Source organism: Haliotis cracherodii, unplaced genomic scaffold (assembly GCF_022045235.1).
Source record: "Haliotis cracherodii isolate W230 unplaced genomic scaffold, xgHalCrac1.p SCAF_21, whole genome shotgun sequence".
NCBI lineage: Eukaryota > Metazoa > Mollusca > Gastropoda > Lepetellida > Haliotidae > Haliotis > Haliotis cracherodii.
In genome coordinates, this window is record NW_027266277.1 from 10,120,749 (window position 1) to 10,142,468 (window position 21,720).

The window sequence follows — 21,720 nt, forward strand, 5'->3', positions numbered from 1 at the left end:
AAGAGACTTTCCATTGTCGGAAGGAAGTACCGCCAGTCTCGGCCATCTCTTATACATTCCAGAATTTTCTTTTGTTCAGTTTTCAAATTTTGTTTATTGTTTTCTGGAATGAGTCACCTGTTTGAAACTAGTGCCGTTAAGGTCGAGAAAGGTGCTTACTGATTGGCTAATGTCGACTTCATGTTAGTCATTTCATTGGTCGGTCGAAATATCGCCCTGATTTAACATGTAATTTGATTTCCTTAGATCTTTGTTTAGCGGTAGATCTGGAGTTAGGTGAACATTACCCTCAGCCCCCTTTTAGCAACCCATAGTTGTTGTAAAATGTGACTATGCATGTCATAAGAGGCGACTAACGGGATCGGGTGGTCAGGCTCGCTGACTTGGTTAATGCAGGTCATCGATCCTAATTTCGTGGATCGATGCTCGTCACATCAATCAGTGGATTGTCTCGTCCAGGCTCGATTATTTACAAACCGCCGCACTATCGCTGGAATATTGCTGAGTGCGGCGTTAAACAACAAACAAACAAACAAACGTACGAACGAACGAAGATTAACCAAGGATGAATACGTACAGTGTGGAGAGAAAAAAGAAGACTTAAGCAAGTTTTATGTTTTTTATTTGCATTAAAATACATAGGCATTAAAAGGGAGCCTCAATGTGCTATATGTACAAATCATGCCCTCTGCGAACGTGTATTTGACAAAACAAACATAACAATCTTCAATGTAAGCACGTCAAACATGCCTTATACTACCAATACTCTCTCACGCCCACATACGAGATCAACTATCCCCGATCTGAAAATCTGAAATCCAACATGTAATTCTTGGATGATGACGTGAATCCCCGATCGAAACAGCAACATGCAAACAATATACAATACCCCTTCTACTGTTTTCCACCAAACAATATACACCTCTCGTATTATTTACCCGTTCTTTGTTTTTTTACCAAAACATATGCAGTGTTCCATCACCCCATTTTGCTACAAACCTCTCTGCGAACACAAATGCTTTATCAAATGGCAAATTCCCAATTGGAATTCGTTGCTTTTGAGAGAAATCGCCCCTTTTCCCTTCCTCACCAAAAGACTTGAACAAAGAATTAGTAGTATTTTGTCGCCTAGCTGAATTTTGTCTCCAAAGCAGTCTTCGTCCTTAGAAACGTACAAAAGGTAGAAAACTCAAAAGACAGAAAGGCTTGCATAATTGTCATTATTCTGAAATGAATAATATTGTTATAATATATACCTGTATATAGCCATGTGGTCTGACTCAAAAATAGAGCAACTGTGTGTAACGTGCTTGGTTTAGATCAAGTATCAGTCTGCTACTGTCCTATATCACTACGAATGCACAGTGAAACGCCGTTAATCCGGACGGTACACCCCCTTGTAAACCGTCCGCAGGTACAAATGACCGGATTAATGAATCGAAAGCACGGAGTTATCTCCCTAGTGTGCACAGAGTTCTATCCCGAGAGTGTACGGAGTTATGTTTCGTGTGAATATTACTGTATCATAAACCCATCAGTCAACAGGTCTTACTGTTTCTGATCACCTTTACAATGAGTATAACTGAACCCTAAAACGCTTTGGCTTTTTCCGCTAGAGCGTTTGTTGTTGAACCAGACAAGGCAGTTGTCCAAGACACCGAGTTTGACACTACAAGACACTACTCGATACACAGCATCTGTCGTGATTACCTCCCTTGCCGTCCTAACATTATATGTCATTCTCGACCAATTCTACCAGCGGAATACAATGCTGAAAAATCCATAGACAAGACGCATAAAACTATGTACAAAGCTCCTCTGGACTCGACTGGCGCAATAACTGTAGGCACACTTGCTGTCATTCGGCTCGCTTCTGTCCCATATGTTATCTCGGCCAACACTGGGAGGGAATCAATAATGAAATATCTCAAACTGGTTTCAAAATCGAATATCATACTTTTCGCACTACATGTGACAGGTGTCCGTACACAGCTGACAGTGACTATCACCCTCCCAGGTAGTGCCAGGTGTGTGGAAAGCCCTATACCGCAATACGCCGAATACAGCTTGCATGAACCTATTGCACATTGTGACTGCATCCGGGTAACCAAATAGTTGGAAATAATACCACCTAAGTATGGCAGTGAATCGAGTGTGCATTGCATTAAATAACAAGGAAATATTTATGAGGTACAAAAGTCCTAGTAGCGAATTGCACCATGATCACATAAACGCAAAAAGTTAGGGAATTCAAATCCAAATCCCACACAGCTAGATTACAGGAGTAAAAGGACCGGGGATTTCCCTGCACAATAACAAAATGTGGGGCCAGTTTTTATTTTTTATTTTATTTTATTTTATTTTTATTTATATATTTTTATTTTAATGGGGGGGGGGGGGGACAAATATAAAAATAAAAATATTACATTCAACTCCTTAAAATATTTATAACTTTTGATAGGTTATACCTGTTAATCCATTATACGCCATATCTTATACAAGTCCTTGAAAGCTTTTCTTACAGTGTCCCTATCAAAAGTTGAGTTGTATATAACTGTGCACCATATTTCACCGACAGAATACAAATTCAACATTAAAGAACATTTCACAGATGCGTATTTTTGGATAACATTTAACATTTGCCACTGAGAAATCTTGCCGCAGTGGAATACGGCGCAGCAATGCTGACTTCCAATGACTATTCTAACTCCGTGAATTTTCACCACTCGCCATCTTCCCGGAACCAGCAATCGGCTAATTATGTCCGTTTGCGCGAGAACCAAGTTTATAAAATTGCCCCATTTGCGCGAAGACGGAACCAAGTTTATAAAGTTGCCACGAGAAGACCACGAGTCGCCATTCGGCTAGTTCCGGACTGACACGAGTGCCTCGTCCTGTGACCAGCCTTCCGAACAATAACACGGGCACAAGGTAGCCAGGGAAATAGAAGCTCGCAGGTGTTATAAGCTCAGCATGTGGTCCATGAAAAACACCAATCTTTAACACACTTCCTTGGTCTGGTCCTCAGCGTACAGGGCATTCTTCAGACTCGTTGCCACCGTCATTGACAACTTGTGGCGCATGTCATACAACCTATCGTCCGTCTGAGGTAGGAAAACACAGTTGTGGAGACCGGTCAGGGGGTACTTAAAGGGAACAGGTTCCTGGTTGCAGTCGTTAATGCCAGCAGCAGCAATGTGCCCGCCCCGAAGGGCTTCATACAGATCAACGTAGCTCATGGCGTTGCCGTTCTGGCAATCAATGATGACGGCGGTGTTCTTCATTTGCCGGAACACTTCCTTCGAGAACACCTGCGGTGGGTTGTTGTCGTGCTGTACACAAATACACATAATGTCTGACCGACTGATTAGCTCCTTCCAGGAAACGATCTCAATGTCAGCGTTGCAGGTCTGCTTGCTGTAGAGATAATCTGCTGCTATGATGCAGGTCACGCCCAGGTCTTTCAGTCGCTTAGCAACGCCGTGACCGAGGATGGTTAGGCCGTATATACCAAAAGTCTTGTTGCGAAGGTTCTTTAGGCACACGGTGCTAACCGTGCCGTTTGCCAAATTGCAGTTGTCCAAGTAGGTTGCTGAAAAACAGATAAATGCTAATGATATTAATCACTGGATTGTCTGTTCCAGACTCGATTATTTACAGACCGCCGCTATATAGCTGGAATATTGTTAAACAACAAACAAACAAACAACATTGTATAATATACATATTTCATTAACAAATTGGCAAAAAAATGTATTTCTATTGTCTAGCTACCGTTGTTAACATCATTCTGGGCTGCGTGTTGCAATCCCTTCCCAAAGAATATTAGTGAATGAGTAACACGGCGGGGAGGGGGGGCAGTAGACATGAGCTTCCAAATTATACCCTTGTCTTCGGCGTGACGAGCGAACACTAAAACCGCTAGGCCTTTCCAACCCCACTTCAAGAATAGTCGTAGTCGTACTAGAATGCCTTTTTGCCCGCGACTCATAAAAGTTCAGTTGAGTTATATCTTCACTGCATTTGACAAGCCATAAGGTCGTATATTCTCCCCACACCTTCAACACACACAACCTGCATAGACTCGACATGTATCGTGCGTCTAGTGCAGTTTCTTCTCTTAGTTTTAGGTAAGAAGGTTAGCGTGTTTGTGTGTGTGACAAACCATGTCAATTAAATCGAAACAAATGTACGTCATTTGAAAGCCAACATCAATTCACTCAAAATAACACCGACCCTTAAGATCAATATTTACAAACGAAAAATTAGAAATAAAACAAGATAGATGTTCTAAAAACGTATTTACAAATCGGAGGACACCCATATGTATATGCGAGACAATCACTGGTTTTTTTGTGATTTCACTCTATTTGTACACATGGCTGAGAGGTTTGAAAAGTATGCTACTCAACTTTGGTAAGGATAATCGGGGCGGTCGGGTAGCCTAGTGGTTAAAGTGTTCGCTCGTCACGCTGAAGATCCGGGTTCGATTCCCGACATGGGTGCATTGTGTGATATTGCTGGAATATTGCTAAAACCGGCGTTAAACCATACTCACTCTATCACTCACTAAGGATAATCAGACATGAAGACAGCAATATCCCTATCAAAACTAGAGTGGTGTATTTCAATTGCATCCCGACCTGTATTTGACGTTTACCACTTTAGTGAAATCTTTTAGCACATCATAGTGCTGATAAACATAATCAAGGCAAATCTTGGATTTGAACCCGCAATCGCAATCGTAGGTTTCAATTGGCCGTAACAAGACTTTCTATTGGCTGCGAGTGAGTGAGTGAGTTGGGTTTAACGCCGCTTTTAACAGTATTCCAGTTATATCGCGGCGTGTCAGCATAATGTGGGAGGAAAGCCCGAAGTGATGCATGTCTTAGACGTTTACCACTTCGGTGAAACCCATGAGCACAGATATGGTGCTGACAAACCTAGAAACATAATCGGGGCGAACCGGGATTCGAACCCACTATCATAGGTTTCTGGCGTGCCCAAGGGACGCAACTCTGCACAGCGAATCGCGTCGCCTTAGACAACTTGGCCACCCGTGCCCCACTATTGGCTGCGAATAGACGACTGGGCCACTGTGTGTGACAACTGTGTTATGAGAGTGTTTGTACCGGGAACGGAGCAACAGAGAACACGCACTGGGATTTTTCTTACCTTCGTTGGATGTCTTCAAGGCAAGAAGAATGAGTGCCAGAGTGAGGTCGGCTAATCCCTGCGTTGATTGGACGGGACTGACCACAACCTGGATGCCACGTCTGTTGCATTCCTTGACGTCGATGTGATCCGTCATTGTCGACATGGTGGCAACCGCTCGCAGAGATGGCCCTGGTGGACGAACACACAATTTGACAAAACTTTACATTACAAGACAAACACAAACAGGCATGAGATACTCCTTTCCCCCTCCACAATGACATGTCGGGTTGTGTGCAAGGCAAGAAATATTGGACGGTTTTCAAAATCTGCTCCGGAAACGAGCATTACCCCCATTGTCAGTCAAAGTAGTTGCTATGGAAACTCGAAAAATAAATTTGTCAAAAATCCCAAACTATCTTAAGGCACCAATTTACCACTAGACCTATGTGCCAAGTTTGGTTAAGATATTTTTCACGAAACGAAACGAAACGAAACGAAACGGGACGGACAGACGGACAGCACTTCGTGGAGGGGGATAACAAACTGGTTTCCTCCAAGACATCCTGGTTTATCCAGCGTTAATATATACCCGTAGGCGTTTACCACTTGTATAATGCAGAAACATAATCAGCATCTGATTCGAACCCATAAACTCTGGTTTCGGGAACGGCAAAGGGACGTAACTCTGAACAGCGAGCGGCGACGCCTTAGACGACTGGGCCACCCCTGCCGTATGTCTATTGACCCTTATGTTAATACTTGTATAACATTAGTAACTGCATGGATGAGTGAGTGAGTGAGTGAGTGAGTTGGGTTTAACGCCGCTTTTAACAGTATTCCAGTTATATCACTTAATGTGAGAGGAATGACCGAAGTGATGCAGGTCTCAGACGTTATTTCGGTGAAACCCACGAGCACGGGTATGGTGCTGACAAACCTAAAAAAATAATCGGGGCGCAAGAACAAACTCGGTTTGACGACGGAAATACACTGCACTAAGCTCGGTCGAAAACGGTATCATTTAAAGAACTCACGTTAACAAAAATTTAGTTGCGGGTTGAAATGGTCTCGGAACACGGCTTCACTGCCTGGCGTGAGCCTGGCGCAGGTGAGCGGTCGTTGATATCGTTTATGTTTGTTTGTGTGTTGTTTAACGCCGCACTCGGAAATATTCCAGCTATATTACGGCGGTCTGTAAATAATCGAGTCTTGACCAGACAATCCACGCAATTGGAATACGATAACATGTATCAACCAATTCATCGAGACTGATCACCCGATCCCGTTAGTCGCCTCTTTCGACAAGCAACGTCACCTTTTACGACAAGAATGGGTTGCTGAAGACCTATTCTCCCCCCAAGGCGTGGCAGCTTGATGTGGAAGGAAATCCCCAAAAGACTCTCAGTCTCAGTTCGTATTTGTATATTTGAATATACCGCAAGCCATCTATTTGATGTTGTCACTTCCTACCTAAAACACTTCACCGAACCCTTTGCATATACGAATTGATTTTGTACATAATCATATGTAAATGTATGATAAAGAATTTTCGTGACCCTAAACATTTTTTCATTATTTTGTTTATATTTTTTAAGATTTTGCAAACACAAAACTATTTTAAGTCGCAAATACAAGAGGTGGTGAACCGTCCCTGTATGTTAAGTAGGGAGAATTTACGTTTCAAGGTTTTACATTTGTAATGAAATAATTTAGTTTTCCGGTAGACAACTACACACATGATGTGGAGCTGGATTACCTGCAGATGTACCCGCGCAAAATTAATACTTGAAACCTCACGCTGTGTGTTCGGTTCCAAATCAATTTAGCGCAATTAAATCTGAAGGTGGCCAAGCTCTACATTGAAAACGCAGTATGTGTATCGCCTTACCACCACAGCAAGAAGAATTGTGAATGGGTTTTTTAATCCATGACAACAAGTTAGTGAGTTGGGTTTATCGCCGCTTCCAGTATTACAGTTACATCACGGCGAGTATAACAGTTACATCACGGCGAGTATTTCAGTTATATCACGAGTATTTCAGTCATATCACGGCGAGTATTTCAGTAATATCACGAGTATTTCAGTCATATCACGGCGAGTATTTCAGTTATATCAGGGCGAGTATTTCAGTTATATCACGAGTATTACAGTCATATCACGGCGAGTATTTCAGTCATATCACGGCGAGTATTTCAGTTATATCAGGGCGAGTATTTCAGTTATATCACGAGTATTACGGTCATATCACGGCGAGTATTTCAGTCATATCACGAGTATTTCAGTTATATCACGAGTATTACAGTCATATCACGGCGAGTATTTCAGTCATATCACGAGTATTTCAGTCATATCACGAGTATTTCAGTTATATTACGAGTATTTCAGTCATATCACGGCGAGTATTTCAGTCATATCAGGGCGAGTATTTCAGTTATATCACGAGTATTACAGTCATATCACGGCGAGTATTTCAGTCATATCACGAGTATTTCAGTTATATTACGAGTATTACAGTCATATCACGGCGAGTATTTCAGTTATATCACGAGTATTTCAGTTATATCACGAGTATTTCAGTCATATCACGAGTATTACAGTCATATCACGGCGAGTATTTCAGTTATATCAGGGCGAGTATTTCAGTTATATCACGAGTATTACAGTCATATCACGGCGAGTATTTCAGTCATATCACGAGTATTTCAGTTATATCACGAGTATTACAGTCATATCACGGCGAGTATTTCAGTCATATCAGGGCGAGTATTTCAGTTATATCACGAGTATTACAGTCATATCACGGCGAGTATTTCAGTCATATCACGAGTATTTCAGTTATATTACGAGTATTACAGTCATATCACGGCGAGTATTTCAGTTATATCACGAGTATTTCAGTTATATTACGAGTATTTCAGTTATATCACGAGTATTTCAGTCATATCACGAGTATTACAGTCATATCACGGCGAGTATTTCAGTTATATTACGAGTATTTCAGTCATATCACGAGTATTTCAGTCATATCACGAGTATTTCAGTCATATCACGGCGAGTATTTCAGTTATATCACGGCGAGTATTTCAGTTATATCACGTATATTTCAGTTATATCACGAGTATTTCAGTCATATCACGAGTATTTCAGTTATATTACGAGTATTACAGTTACATCACGGCGAGTATTTCAGTCATATCACGAGTATTTCAGTTATATTACGAGTATTACAGTTACATCACGGCGAGTATTTCAGTTATATCACGGTGTGCAGCTTGTTGTCGAAAGAAAGCGGAAACTTTTCCAGGTCTTAGACGTGTACCCCACGGTATTATGCTGACAAACCTAAGATTTGTTTATTTGCTTGTTGTTTAGCGCCGCACTGAGCAATATTCCAGCTATATGACGGCGATCTGAAAATAATCGAGTCTGGACCAGACAATCCACGCAATTTGGATACGATGACAAGCATCAACCAATTCAGCGATCCTGACCACCCGATCCCGTTAGTCGCCTCTTACGGCAAGCATGGGTTGCTGAAGACCTATTCTACCCCGGATCTTCACGGGTCGACAAACCTAAAAACATAACCAAGACAAACCATGTCGAACCCATGATCAAAGATTTCTGGCGCGCCAAACGGCAAGAAGAAGCACTTTTTCGTACATGTTGCTCTCGTCGTTTGTGAAGAGTGGAGAGTACGCATTCCATCCCGTCCCTACACAACTGTTTCATTGCTCAAGGTTAACATCCAACACGTGTTACAGCTACCAGACACCTCGTGATAAGAAACCCGACAACCTGGTTGTCGCCTCGATTTGATAACACGGTTCTTCGGTAACGCTCGGGTATCTGTGCACTTTCACGAGCACAGACGCGATAACGGGTTTTCGTCTGCATATTTGCTCGATATCTGATAATAATCACGCCCCAGCTTCCCGACCTTCCACAGATGGTCGTCTGATGGTCAAATGATGTCCAAAGTTCACGTCGGTCTGTGAAAGGTATGTTGGTTGGGTTCAAGTCTTGGTCCTTGAGGACACTGGCCGCAATTGTTGACATACGGCTGTATAGGTGTAACTGTGCGGCTATCACGATGCCACTTGTATACTACATCCTACAACTATGACCCACTGACACGCTCACGTAATACGAATGACACACATGGATGTGTGTTCGAGGGATTGACAATCATAGCGCGAAGCTAAGGCGACAAACAAGATCAACTTTAGGTCAGAGGGTTGTTATTGACTGACATTTAGTCCCCAAAATAAAATAATCTTATTTAGAAATATATATCTACAAAATATAAAGAACATAATCCAAATGGAGCCCAGAACATTCCTTAATTTCAGAGCTGAGGCAATCTAGACTTGCCAAATCATTCAAGACTTGAGTTGGACTCGTTTCTAATTCTCTAGAGTGGGGAGGACATACTAGGGTCAGTTCCACCTCTGTGTGATGATCCGACACACCTCATGGGATGTCGAGTCGGGTAAACCTTCTAAACAACCAATCAACATCGATGTTTCGAATATCTTGGAACGATCGTGTGAAGCATTTGGTGCAGCATATCTGATTGCAGTTTCTCGCATATGAACGTATACGGACAGTTCCGAAAAGCAATATTCCAGCTATATGACGGCGGTCTGTAAAAAATGGAGTCTGGACCAGACAATCCAGTGATTGACATTAATTAGCATTGATCCACGCCATTGGGATACGATGACATGCATCAACCAAGTCAGCGAGCCTGACCACCCGATACCGTAAGTCGCCTTTTGCCACAAACATTGTCGGCTTTTACAGCAAGTATGAGTTGCTGAAGACCTATTCTGCCCTAGATCTTCACAGATACAGATATATAACAAGTCACGTGTATCAACATGTGGTTTTAAAAATCGGCCTTCCGAATCCTTCCGAAAAGACAGCTTGAATGTATGTATTGTTCATTTTTATTCTATAGAGCGAAGTACTGAGGATTATGGTTGACTATGAAAACCTTTTCTAATTCTCGAGAAGGAGGATAAGTTAGAAACGGCGAGAAATGAAAGCACAGAATACAAGCAGCCTGGTAGATAATGGACATCCACCTGTTGAGACTGTGCAGGAGTTTATCCCACAGTGTCGGTACAGAGGACATCGCACGGTTGACTGAACACTAACACGTCGCTCAAAGCTGAAAACGTTCTGGTTCGCATGACTTCTCTTTTATGCGCGTATGCGTACGTATGAGTGTTTCTTTATATCGTTGTGCGGGGATATTAACAGTTGGGACATTTGTATTGTTGTGGGACGGTTTTCAGCTTAGATATCAATCTCTCCCCTTTCGAATTTAGAGCCTGTGCGAGCAAAGATTTGGGTCATGTCATTGCACTTTAAGAAGACAATTAGCCTACATTCTGAATCATGTCATCAACATACACACGTATGCATTAAAAACAACGATATACGTGATGTTTTAAAGTAAAGTCATTAAGACAAATTCCAACTTGACTCACTCTCTGGACCATCGCCTAGTTGCTGATCCCAGACTAAGACTAACATTGTAAATGAAACCTTTTATTACACAATACATTTCTTTCTGAATAACAACTTCTAGCGATAAACTTGAGGTTGTTATCAAGAAAGGTTTTCTTACTTACTCACCAACTTCTAGAATGCCAATCAAACAGTTACTTTTCTCTCCTCTAAAATCAAAACCAATAAGTTGATTTGTGAAATAGAGCTGGCTAGGCTTGCTTTTACATAAATCTAGATTGGTTTTGTTTACATAAAATACATATATTCCAAGGTCATGGTGCAGGACTATGCTGACCCGTGTGTGTCTTCGTATCACAAACCCGTACAGTTCACGTGTCAAACAACCTATGCTTTTGTTTGTTTTGTTTGTTTGTTGTTTAACGCCGCATTCAGCAATATGCCAGCTATATGACGGCGATCTGTAGATAATCGAGCCTGGACCAGACAATCCAGTGATTGACATCATGAGCATCGATCCACACAATCGGGATACGATGACATGCATCTACCAAGTCAGCGAGCCTGACCATCCGATCCCGTTTGTTGCCTTTTACGGCAAGCATGGGTTGCTGAAGAACTATTCTACCCCGGATCTTCACAACTGTCCATAGAGGGTTCAACTGGATCTGACCGCCCGTGTCCGCGACTCGGTTTATTGAATGTCACAGCATCCCAATTGGATTGATGCTCACTGGATTGTCTGGTCCAGACTCGATCATCTACAGACCGATGGCATATAGTTTATCAATGGGGCGTTAAACAACAAACAAAACAAACGTTATATTATAGACTTTTAAATGACTTTCCATTTTGCAACATCACCAGAAATGGGCTTCAGGCTTCACAGCCTAGTGGTGAAATATAACAGGCTTTCGGCGCGGCGAGAGAACGTTTTAACCTAGGCTTTCTTAAAGCGCCATTTCCGACTTGTAAACAGACAAAAGGTTTAAGAAAAAACATCGCTTATCTGATCGGTGACTCAAAGAGTATTCACCCAATAGGGATGACAATGCATTTCCAGTCATTTAAAGCTGGAAATAAAGTGGTCATAATGACAGAGCAAAACTGATGGCACTTGATAAGTAATGACGAAGCGAGAAAGCTTATCTGGGAGATGTACTATATATGGTCGTCAAACAAGGGAGCAGTGTAGATTTAATAGGTTAAGCAATATTCCAACAACATAGTGTTGACATACCCCTAAAATATTTATCCCTCACTAACTCGCTTTGGATAGTATATGGTATTCGCCGTATTCTGCATTGATACATTGTATGGTGCATTTGTATGGTTCTGTGTTTACAGTGTCCGTTAACATACACGGGGTATTCTGTATGGAAACACTGCAGTGTATCGTAGTCTTAGGAAGTGGTCCCTCTTGGTGGTGTTTCGTACGTATACAGTAAACTACGGTTATAACGAACTCAAACGGACCACTAATTTTAGTTCGTAATAACCGTAGCTCGTTATAAGCATATATACAACATCTATACAGCAAATGGCCGGGACCAATAATAAAGATCGTTATATCCGTCAGTTCGTTATAAGCGTGTTCGTTATAGATGTATTTTATTGTATATGCACGCCGTGTATTCACCATGATACATTATATGATATATTTACTCAATTTTCACTATTGATAGTGGGTGATGATGGTTTTACGCCTCTTTTTATTCTGGAATATCGTTGTTGTTGGTTTGTTGTTTAACGCCGCACTCAGCTATATTCCAACTCCAACTGACATTCCCGTCAAAACTTCGTGGGGAGTTTATATCCATAACAAAACAGCCAGCCGCCGACCAACGTTTCCCAGTTACATGCATTGTGGGTCACCTAATTCAGGCAGTATTTGACACTGAATGATTGTTTGTTTTGTTTGTTTGTTGTTTTACGCTGCACTCAGCAATATTCCAGCAATATGACGGCGGTCTGTAAATAATTGAGTCTGAACCATACAATCCAGTTATTAAACAACATTGGCATCGATCCACGCAATTATGATCGAATACATGCAACAACAGTCAGCGAGCCTGACCACCTGATCCCGTTAGTCGCCTCTCACGACAAGCATAGTCGCTTTTTACACGGCAATCATGGGTTGCTGAAGACCTATTCTATCATGTCTACCCCGGATCCAGACTCGATTATGTATAGACCGCCGTCATATAGCTGGAGGATTGCCGAGTGCAACGGTAAACAACACACACACACACACACACACACACACACACACACACACACACACACACACACACACACACAAAACTGAGCGAGACCTAGGTCAGGACGGCCCTAGAGCTGAAGCCTTCAGCAAAGTGACTTATCTGTTGAAATGGTAATTTGTTTTGTTGGCTGTCAGATTGGCACGTGAGAACGTTGCCAGAATATGCCCCCCTCACATTGCGGAACTACATCATTGAATAACAAACTGTGGTATTCACATTACACACTTGCTGGTCTCATCCCTGTCAGAATTCGGTCAGACTCGGTACATAACCGGTATACCACATGCTTGTGAAGGCCACTAGCACAGAGTACCAGACGGTCACATCATGTGACCTTGACGGGTGTGGACTACTTGTGACCAACGCATCCACGCACTCGACCCGGGACGCCCCTGACTGGCGTCACACGTTTCATAATGTGATGAGTCGAAACTGGGTCTTCGGCGTGTCGAGCGAACCACTTGACTACCCAGAGTCTTTCACGACACGTATATTCGTGAACAGAGAACAGAGCGCCATCGAACGAAGGAGGTCTGTCTGTCTGTTGTTTAACGCCGCACTCAGCAAAATTCCAGCTATATGACAGTGGTCTGTGAATAATCGAGTCTGGACCAGACAATCCAGTGATTGGCGACATGAGCATCGATCCACGCAATTGTGATACGGTGGCATGCATCAACCAAGTGAGCGAACCTGACCACCCGATCCCGTTAGTCGTCTCTTACGTCAAGCATAGTCGCTTTTTGCGGCAAGCATGAAGACCTATTCTAGACCGCATCTTCACGGGTCGAACGAAGGAGGTAACGTTATAATGTTGAGTCGCAGTATATGCTCAGGCATGCTTAAAACTCAATAAGACATCAAGCTGCTAGTTCCTCGAAAACAAAACGTGCACCTTCCAAATACATGATATGTCGTTGCCACGCGACGTCTATATATAACAGGTTACAGGGACATGGCTAGGTCGTTGAGAAACAAGCAGAACAGCAGCACAGGTAAACAAGGCAAAAAGAACCACTTTCTCTCGGGTAGTAATTAGAAGTAAGCTGATGAATGTTTGCAGGTCTGATTCTGTGGTCAAGGTCAACTGCCGAACAAGGTTCTAGGATGTCCAGGAAAGAGAGTCAATCATGAGGTGAGGTTGTTTGTTTGTTTTTAACGCCGCACTCAGCAATACCCCAGCCATATGATGGCGGTCAAAATAATCGAGTCTGAACCTGACAATCCAGTGACTGACATCATGAGCAAACCCTGATAACCTGATCCCGTTAGTCGCATCTTAGAACGAGCACAGTCGTCTTTTACGGCAAGCACGGGTTGCTGAAGACCTATTCTACCTCGGATCTTCACGAAAAATGGATTTAACATTGCATTAATCTCGTGTCTGTGTATGCGCACGCGTGCGTGGTTGTGGATACTAGACCGGTTTTACCGCCTCCGTGGTCTTGTGGTAGAGCGCCCGCCCGGAGAGCAGAAGGTCCGGGGTTCGATCCCCGACCGCGTCATACTAAAAGACGTTAAAAGATGGTACTTGTTGTTACCCTGTCTGGCGCTCGGCATTAAGGGGCTAAAACAAGGACTGGTCGGCTCGGAGTCAGTATACTGTGTCTGAGTGGGGTATTCATGTTAAACTGCGGCATGGTATCTCAGTGAGCTAGCACTATAAATCGGCATCAGTCCGGACTAGTACAAGCAGCCACACAAACACACACACGTACATGCATGTCGCTATATAAGTGCAATAATCTTGGACGCGACGTTAAACCCAATTTCACCTCACCTCACCTAGGCCGATTTTATAATATTTGTACACTGAGATACCATACCGCTGTTTAACATGGAAACCCGGCCCACACACAGCATACTGACACCGAGCCAGGGCTTGTTTCTGGCTTGACGAGTGATCACGAGGCTAACCACGCAGGCCCGTGTTTTTAACCGCATGCTAATACACGTGACTAGTAACCTATCTGCATTAACATCAAGGAAACTAAATTCTTTACCTCATACATTCTTTACCTCTGATTTATGATATATCAGCCTATGTTCAAGGAACCTTGACAAACTACATCCAGAGTATTTTGAACTTAATTACAGTCATTGGGCATATGACCCGTGAAGATCCGGGGTAGAATAGTTCTTCAGCAACCCATGCTTGTCGTAAGAGGCGACTAACGGGAAAGGGTGGTCGGGACTTGGTTGATGCATGTCATCGTATCCCAATTGCATGGATCGATGTTCATGATGTCAATCACAGGATTGTCTGGTCCAGACTCGATTATTTACAAACCGCCGTCATATACCTGGACTATTGCTGAGTGCGGCGTTAAACAACAAATACACAAAGAAACAAACATTGGGCACATACATGAGACGTGTGCATAGCTAATGGGAAAAGAATTCTGAAGTAACATGTTATTCAGTAAAAAGAACACTTTTTCTTTTATTGTTCTTAACCTAATTTTAAGAGAGCTTCAAGCAAATGCCGCTTTCGCGCCTTTCGTGACCTGGGTTGCGTTCGGCTAAGCTATCGTAGCGCTCAGGTCGATCGTAACTCCCATACTTATACATACTTACGACTGTCGTGGCGCCACGATCGCTTAGTGGAACGGGCCCAGCTCGAGTCATGACGGGACAAAATCGTGTTTTCTAGGGAAATGTGCGAGTGGTGATGAATGATCTCGCACGTGTTCGTTTGACCTCAAAGGGAATAACTCACCTGCCGCGTCTAAAACCTCTCTGTCTATCTGGTCACTGCGCATGCACAGGATGCCATCCACACCCACCACGCTCTGCAGAAGCTCTCCCCGGGGGACCCGCTCCTCGCTGTTCCACATGGACACGTTACATCCCTCCAGCAGAATGTCAACACCTCGCTGGGGCACCGTGCGTGTCACGTACACCTGCAATTGAACATGGAGGTCCGGTTAGAATTGGTCCATTGCAACCTATTTTGTCGTATTGCATCCGATGGTCAGGCTCGGTGAGATTATGGCGTGTAACATCAATCACTGGATTGTCTGGTTCAGACTTGACTATTTGCAGGCCGACGTCAAAACGCTGGAATATTGCTTTCAGGGACAGAACAGTTCGTATGGTAAAAACTAATGATACCCGGAACAATTAATGCAGGAAACACGGTATTTTCAGCCAACAAATATTACAGAGATACACAGCCTCGATTATCCAGGGTATTATCTCTCTGCTTAGTATGATACATACCCTGGACCCGTTCCTTACAATAACTAGGTGACATGTACCACACGCTTATTAGAGACACATCATAGTGCAAACTGTTATTATCTTTCCGACGTTAGACGTTAATTTTCCAATCGCTAAAATACATATTTAAGAATTATATGACAAGTACAATAATCAACCATCAAGTGTTCAAGATCAATACGACCCCTGAAGATCTGGGGTAGAATAGTTCTTCAGAAACCACATAACGCCCGATCCCTCCGAATGGGGTTTGTACAATCGATTTCGAAGAAAGCTTGTAAAATTTCACATGATTTAGGTATACAGATATCAAGCAACCTTTGTGTAATGGATCACGACATCTGTCACATTGTGTGGGTTAATGTGATAGTCACGTGAACGAGTGAAATTCCTTAATGGATTATCAATGGATATGGATTCCTCTCAATCCTGGCAGAGACGACACAGGTAAAGGACGATTAACATCTATATTCACTATCTCTGTCGCTATGCAAGTACAATTATCTACGACGCGACGTTAAACCCACCTCACCTCTGCTATATGACGGCGGCCACTAATAATCAGTATCTTGTCCAGACAGTCCAGGTTCATGCTTCCCCAGAATTTTTTTTTAATTTATACTAGAACGCTATTCCCTGCATTTTGGGACGGTTTATGTTAGATTTTATTTGTTAGAAATAGTGGTAATTTATTTATTATGTTTAATTACTTATATATATATATATATATATATATATATATATATATATATATATACGTGTCCCCTCCCAACCACCCACATTTTTCGACTTTCATTCAAGAAACATCTATGATGACATATGAAAACTGAACATTTAAAACGAATCGATATTACTTTTGTCTGTTTTTACATGTTCATTCGTGTGTGTGTGAAGATTCCGATTTCAAGTTAGACACAAAAAATCATGTTCAACCGTGCAGATTTTGAGTTAATAATATACTGCATAGATGATGAATTGAGGATTACTTATTAACAAATATGTTGGCTTTTTAGGTAAAAAATAGGTGTGCTTTTTTTGGTTAGGTTTAAGCAATAATATTGCTTTTCGCCCCTGTAAGCACAGACGTAGCAATGTGCGTGGGATGAACGTGCTGGTTAGTAACACTGGGCGGCAGATGTTGCATGTCACCCTAGGTGGCTTGCACAGTGCATGATATTCATTCCATCGTTTATCATAATTTTCATATCGTGTCAATCCGATTCTTGATATCTCCAGCCATAACACTGGAATACTGCTAAAAGCCACATACCCGTTAAACTGCGGGTTAGAATTGGTCTTGAGCAACATGCTTGTCTTACGGGGCGACTAACGTGTTCGGGTGGGCAGACTCGCTGACATGGTTGATGCACGTCATCGAAAACCAATTGTGTAGATCGATGTTCATGATGTCAACCACTAAATTGTCTGGACCAGACTACATTATTTGCAGACCTCAGTCATATAGCTGGAATATTGCGGAGTGCGGTGTTAAACTACATGCACAAGCTATTCAAAGTTGAATGAGAAGATTTTCGCGTGCAGCAACATGTGTTTGATTTAATTTGTACACAAAGATTTGACTCCTTAAAACCAAAAGAAAACACCGTCCTCTCAACTCTGTATATACGCATTAAAGTTGGCAACTGTTGACAATTTGTTTGTTGTTGGCAAAAGAACAGATCTTAATTATAGATAATCCTCTTACGTTGACATAAACGTTCACATTGCAACAAATACACACAGTGCAAATTCACACATACATTTGCATCTGCGCCAGACATGATGCAAATTTGCTCCTGGTGTAAATATATACACATGAGTAAACGCGTTCACGTGAAAAGTATACTCACGTACGTATTTCTACACACGTATGCACATACACACACACACACATGTAAAGATGCGCATGTCAACGGGGTAATAGTTTACAATTCGAAAGAGCTTTGATCAAGTCGACACTCTGACGTCACATGGACACAATCTATAAGTACGACTGGTATAATAGTTACGTATTTATAACATGTAACGCTTTGAAACGTGCTTGACATTGACACCTTCGTATTATGTACATGACTTCTGTGTATATCGCCTGGGATATGTTCCCGAAAGCAACAATTGCCTGCGAAAGTACCCCCCACTTGACAATTTGTAAAACATTACACAATTAATCCCTTGTGTGAGATTACCTGTAATCCCGCTTGACAGCTGTTCCAGACACGTCACAAAGCTAGCGTTTTAATTGCTACTTTCAATATCAAACAAGATGGCGATATGTCTCTTTACGAAATAAGGCGCAATGGTTTCTCGTGTTGTGGCATTAATTGTACTCGGGCGGTAAATAAATTGTATAACTCTTTCTGACAATAACACCTAGTAGATCTACAGGAAATTACACTAGTCACAGTGAACTGTTGACAAAACGAAGTTTGGTTTTATAACAGGTTGACAGCGACCGTGCAAGCAATGTTATCCATGAAAACGCTTATAAATACCGTTGAAACGTACCTACACTCCTAACAACCCTGCAAACAGCTCAACTCATTGGTTTTTTTTTTACACCTAAGTACACATTATAGAGCGTATGACGTCAGCTTCCTCTGATAAACTAGCCTGCCGACCGCCTACTGAACAAAAACATACCTGACGCTCCCAAAAATACAATATATTGTCATAATTAATGAAAACACATGTACATTTGCATATAATACAGATAAAAATTGAAAATGACTCCAAAACATTTGTAATGCGCATAGCCAGTCTCGTGGAAGAGTTGAGGAAAATTATGGCATAATACATGTATTTTTATATTATCATTATGAACACGAACAATATAACCAGTTTGTTTGTTTAATGCTGCACTCGGCAGTATTCCGGCTATATGGCGGCGGTCTGTAAATAATCGAGTCTGGAACAGACAATCCAGTGATTGACATCATTAGTATCGATCCACGCAATTTGGATAAGATGACATGCAGCGAGTCAGACCACCCGATCCCGTTAGTCGCCTCTTACGACAAGAATAGTCGCCTTTCGCAAGCATGGGTTGCTGAAGACCTATACTACCCCGGATCCTCACGGGTGATATAACCAGTTATATATGCTCTATCATAAATAATATGAACTACACGTATATACCTAATGTGTTATCACAGGATTGATTCATCAACAAGGAGCTAGGCGACATCGCTTACATATGTCATTGACAAGTCACAATACACAACGCGATAACACTACAATCAGAACAGAAGACAGCTTTAGCCTATGACATGACAACTCTGAGTTTTTGGCAAGTGACGATTCGAATATTATTTTTTTTAAATCCAGATAGAGATCTAGTTGTTTGCGTATGGTTGTTACAATATCATATAGATCTACATGTCCAATCAGACGTGGCAAGCTTCAGCAAAGTGTGACGCTCTCTTCAATCAAATGTTCTTTCAGCTGACTGTGCCTCGTCAAGTTTCCTGCCATTTTTCATGCTAAAGTTTTAATGAATAAATCTGTTTTCACGTCATCGCATGAAGGTAAGTGGATATATATATATATATATGGATTTTCCAATAAAATTAACATTAATTGCTTTTTCAGAACCATAACAATGACTAATTTCAATTTCATAAACAAACAACGAAATCACGAATCGTACCTTAGCCCGAGTTTGTCGTCTCAATGGATCAGCCATTGTTGGAAGCCGATCAGTCTCGCCTCGATGCTGTATATTTCTGTCAGTTCCTTTAAACAAAGACTGACAGTTAGGGTGAAATGAACTTCTGACAAACTTGGCTTCTTCCGACTATCTATCTTCAGCCCACGGCAGCTCAAGCAGCGAATAAGCCGTGAAACTGAGAGAAATTTCACTGTAAACAAGTCGCCCCAGCTGTCTCGGAGACCGAGCTTGTTTTCCGATCAATCGCCTGGTGTTCTGGTTTGTCCCGTGTGTTCTCATTGACTAGCTTAATCAGTTGAGATAAGGATGACAGTACCTGATGGTGAACCAGCTTATTGAGTCTATTCACCCGAATTGCGTCAGCATTCAACACGTCAACACATCGAACCAAACTCAACAACACTGATGAACCTTGTGTGTCACGGTCGGTTAAATGCGGTCAGTTTGACCCATATAGAAAGCTCCTCACACCGTATAAAAGGCTTCGCTCAATACTCACGGCTTCGGACATGAAAAGCCTGGCCGTGTTGTAAGTAGCTAAGACGTCTTGTTTAAATATAGCACATCAATATATGTTGTGTTCAATGATTAGATTGCTAGTCACTGCATATGCTGCAAAACACTTATATGCACCGACCTCACAACATAGTGTTATGATTTGCAACTATAAAACGGCACGACATGCAATGATAACTGTCATTGGTCATTTTGTTGGCGCAGATAGCACGAGGAAGGTTGCGTATTAGACTGGTCCCCTGCCTCTGTTGCGCACGTCACACAAAGCTGTGTGCAGCCAGCTGCAAGAGGACTTGGGACCAGTCCAGGTTACTGATGTTTTCGTTCGTGGGACTGTGTATTTTACCCAACAGTGATCACTTCCCTTTGTCGTTTTTATTTTTCCAGAAATAAATCTTGCCTGTTACAATTACCGTTTACATATTATTTGAAGGAATCTGATGCACGAAGGCGAACATTTCAGGTTGCAGAAATTGAAATAATGATACGTTGACACTCAGAGACAAATCTACAATTGTTAACTGACATAGGTTCACCTACTTTTTTTCCCAGCCAGTTAAAATGAGGATAAACAACAACATGTATGGGTGCATTCGTCCCGAGACTTCGATGTGATACCCGATGCTATATATGGCGTGTGGGGGCACATCATCTGTAAAGGACAGTGTGTGCGAGTGTGTATTTATGTCTGTGTGTGTGTGTGTGTGTGTGTGTGTGTGTGTGTGCGCGCGCGCGTGAGTGTGTGTGTGTGTGTGTGCTACAGCCACACCACCCCAGTGACCATGCACTATCACCACCCGCCTGGACAGACATATTGGTCTGGACAAGTACAGCACAAACACAAACACATGCACATGCTCATGCACACACGGATGCCATGGTGCTCAGAAACCACAGAGTGTGTGACATATCCACAACATGGCGCGGCTTTATTTTTTGCAGTCGAAGTCCTCGATCATATTCGTTTTCGAGATGTAGAAATCACGTGTCCTTGTCTGCTTGCTTCGCTCCCACCGTCCCGTGAAGTCAGAAGCCTTGCCGTTGGCTGACTGATTGGTTTAAAGTTCACCTGACGCGACCTCCTATGGATGGACAGACAGACAATAGTTTATTAACGTTTCACTCCTGTACATACATAAAACAGCTTTGTACAACTTGACATAGATAGAATGTACACAACCATTCAATAGAATTGTGAGAGACAAATTATCATAAAATTTATACATAAATGATATAAAGATGATATAGTAAAACGCTATCCATATAAAATATGTTTTCTACGATTATGTATTAGAAAGCAGACTTTGGCAAGTATAAAACACACACTGGAGTCACTGAAAATTAAACAAAGTTTGTCGATATCAGGTATATCTAAAACATTATAAGATTTAGCAATACATTCATTAAAAAGA

At 42.1% G+C, this 21,720-nt stretch overlaps 1 protein-coding gene across 2 annotated transcripts; it reads right to left on the reverse strand.

Annotated features, from left to right (window-relative positions):
- Positions 1-615: 615 nt before the first annotated feature.
- LOC139470777 (glyoxylate reductase/hydroxypyruvate reductase-like) lies at positions 616-20,243 on the reverse strand. Of its 2 annotated transcripts, XM_071253068.1 has the most exons (5): positions 20,109-20,243; positions 19,772-19,857; positions 15,623-15,806; positions 5,176-5,346; positions 616-3,592 (listed from the first exon to the last, which is right to left on the reverse strand). In XM_071253068.1, exons 2-5 carry the CDS (start codon positions 19,805-19,807, stop codon positions 3,000-3,002), a joined length of 984 nt encoding a protein of 327 aa, XP_071109169.1. In that variant the 5' UTR covers positions 19,808-19,857; positions 20,109-20,243; the 3' UTR covers positions 616-2,999. The 2 variants fall into 2 exon arrangements, with proteins under 2 accessions (XP_071109169.1, XP_071109168.1); XM_071253067.1 differs by having other exon boundaries at positions 19,772-20,242.
- Between the last annotated feature and the right edge of the window lie 1,477 nt (positions 20,244-21,720).

Bases quoted from the DNA above. Each gene is read 5' to 3' on its own strand.
- LOC139470777 (XM_071253068.1), bottom strand. From the start codon at position 19,807: ATGGCTGATCCATTGAGACGACAAACTCGGGCTAAG. The intron at 15,807-19,771 runs GTACGATTCGTG...GTTCAATTGCAG, and splicing joins GACGACAAACTCGGGCTAAG to GTGTACGTGACACGCACGGT. The intron at 3,593-5,175 runs GTAAGAAAAATC...TCTGTTTTTCAG, and splicing joins CTTGAAGACATCCAACGAAG to CAACCTACTTGGACAACTGC.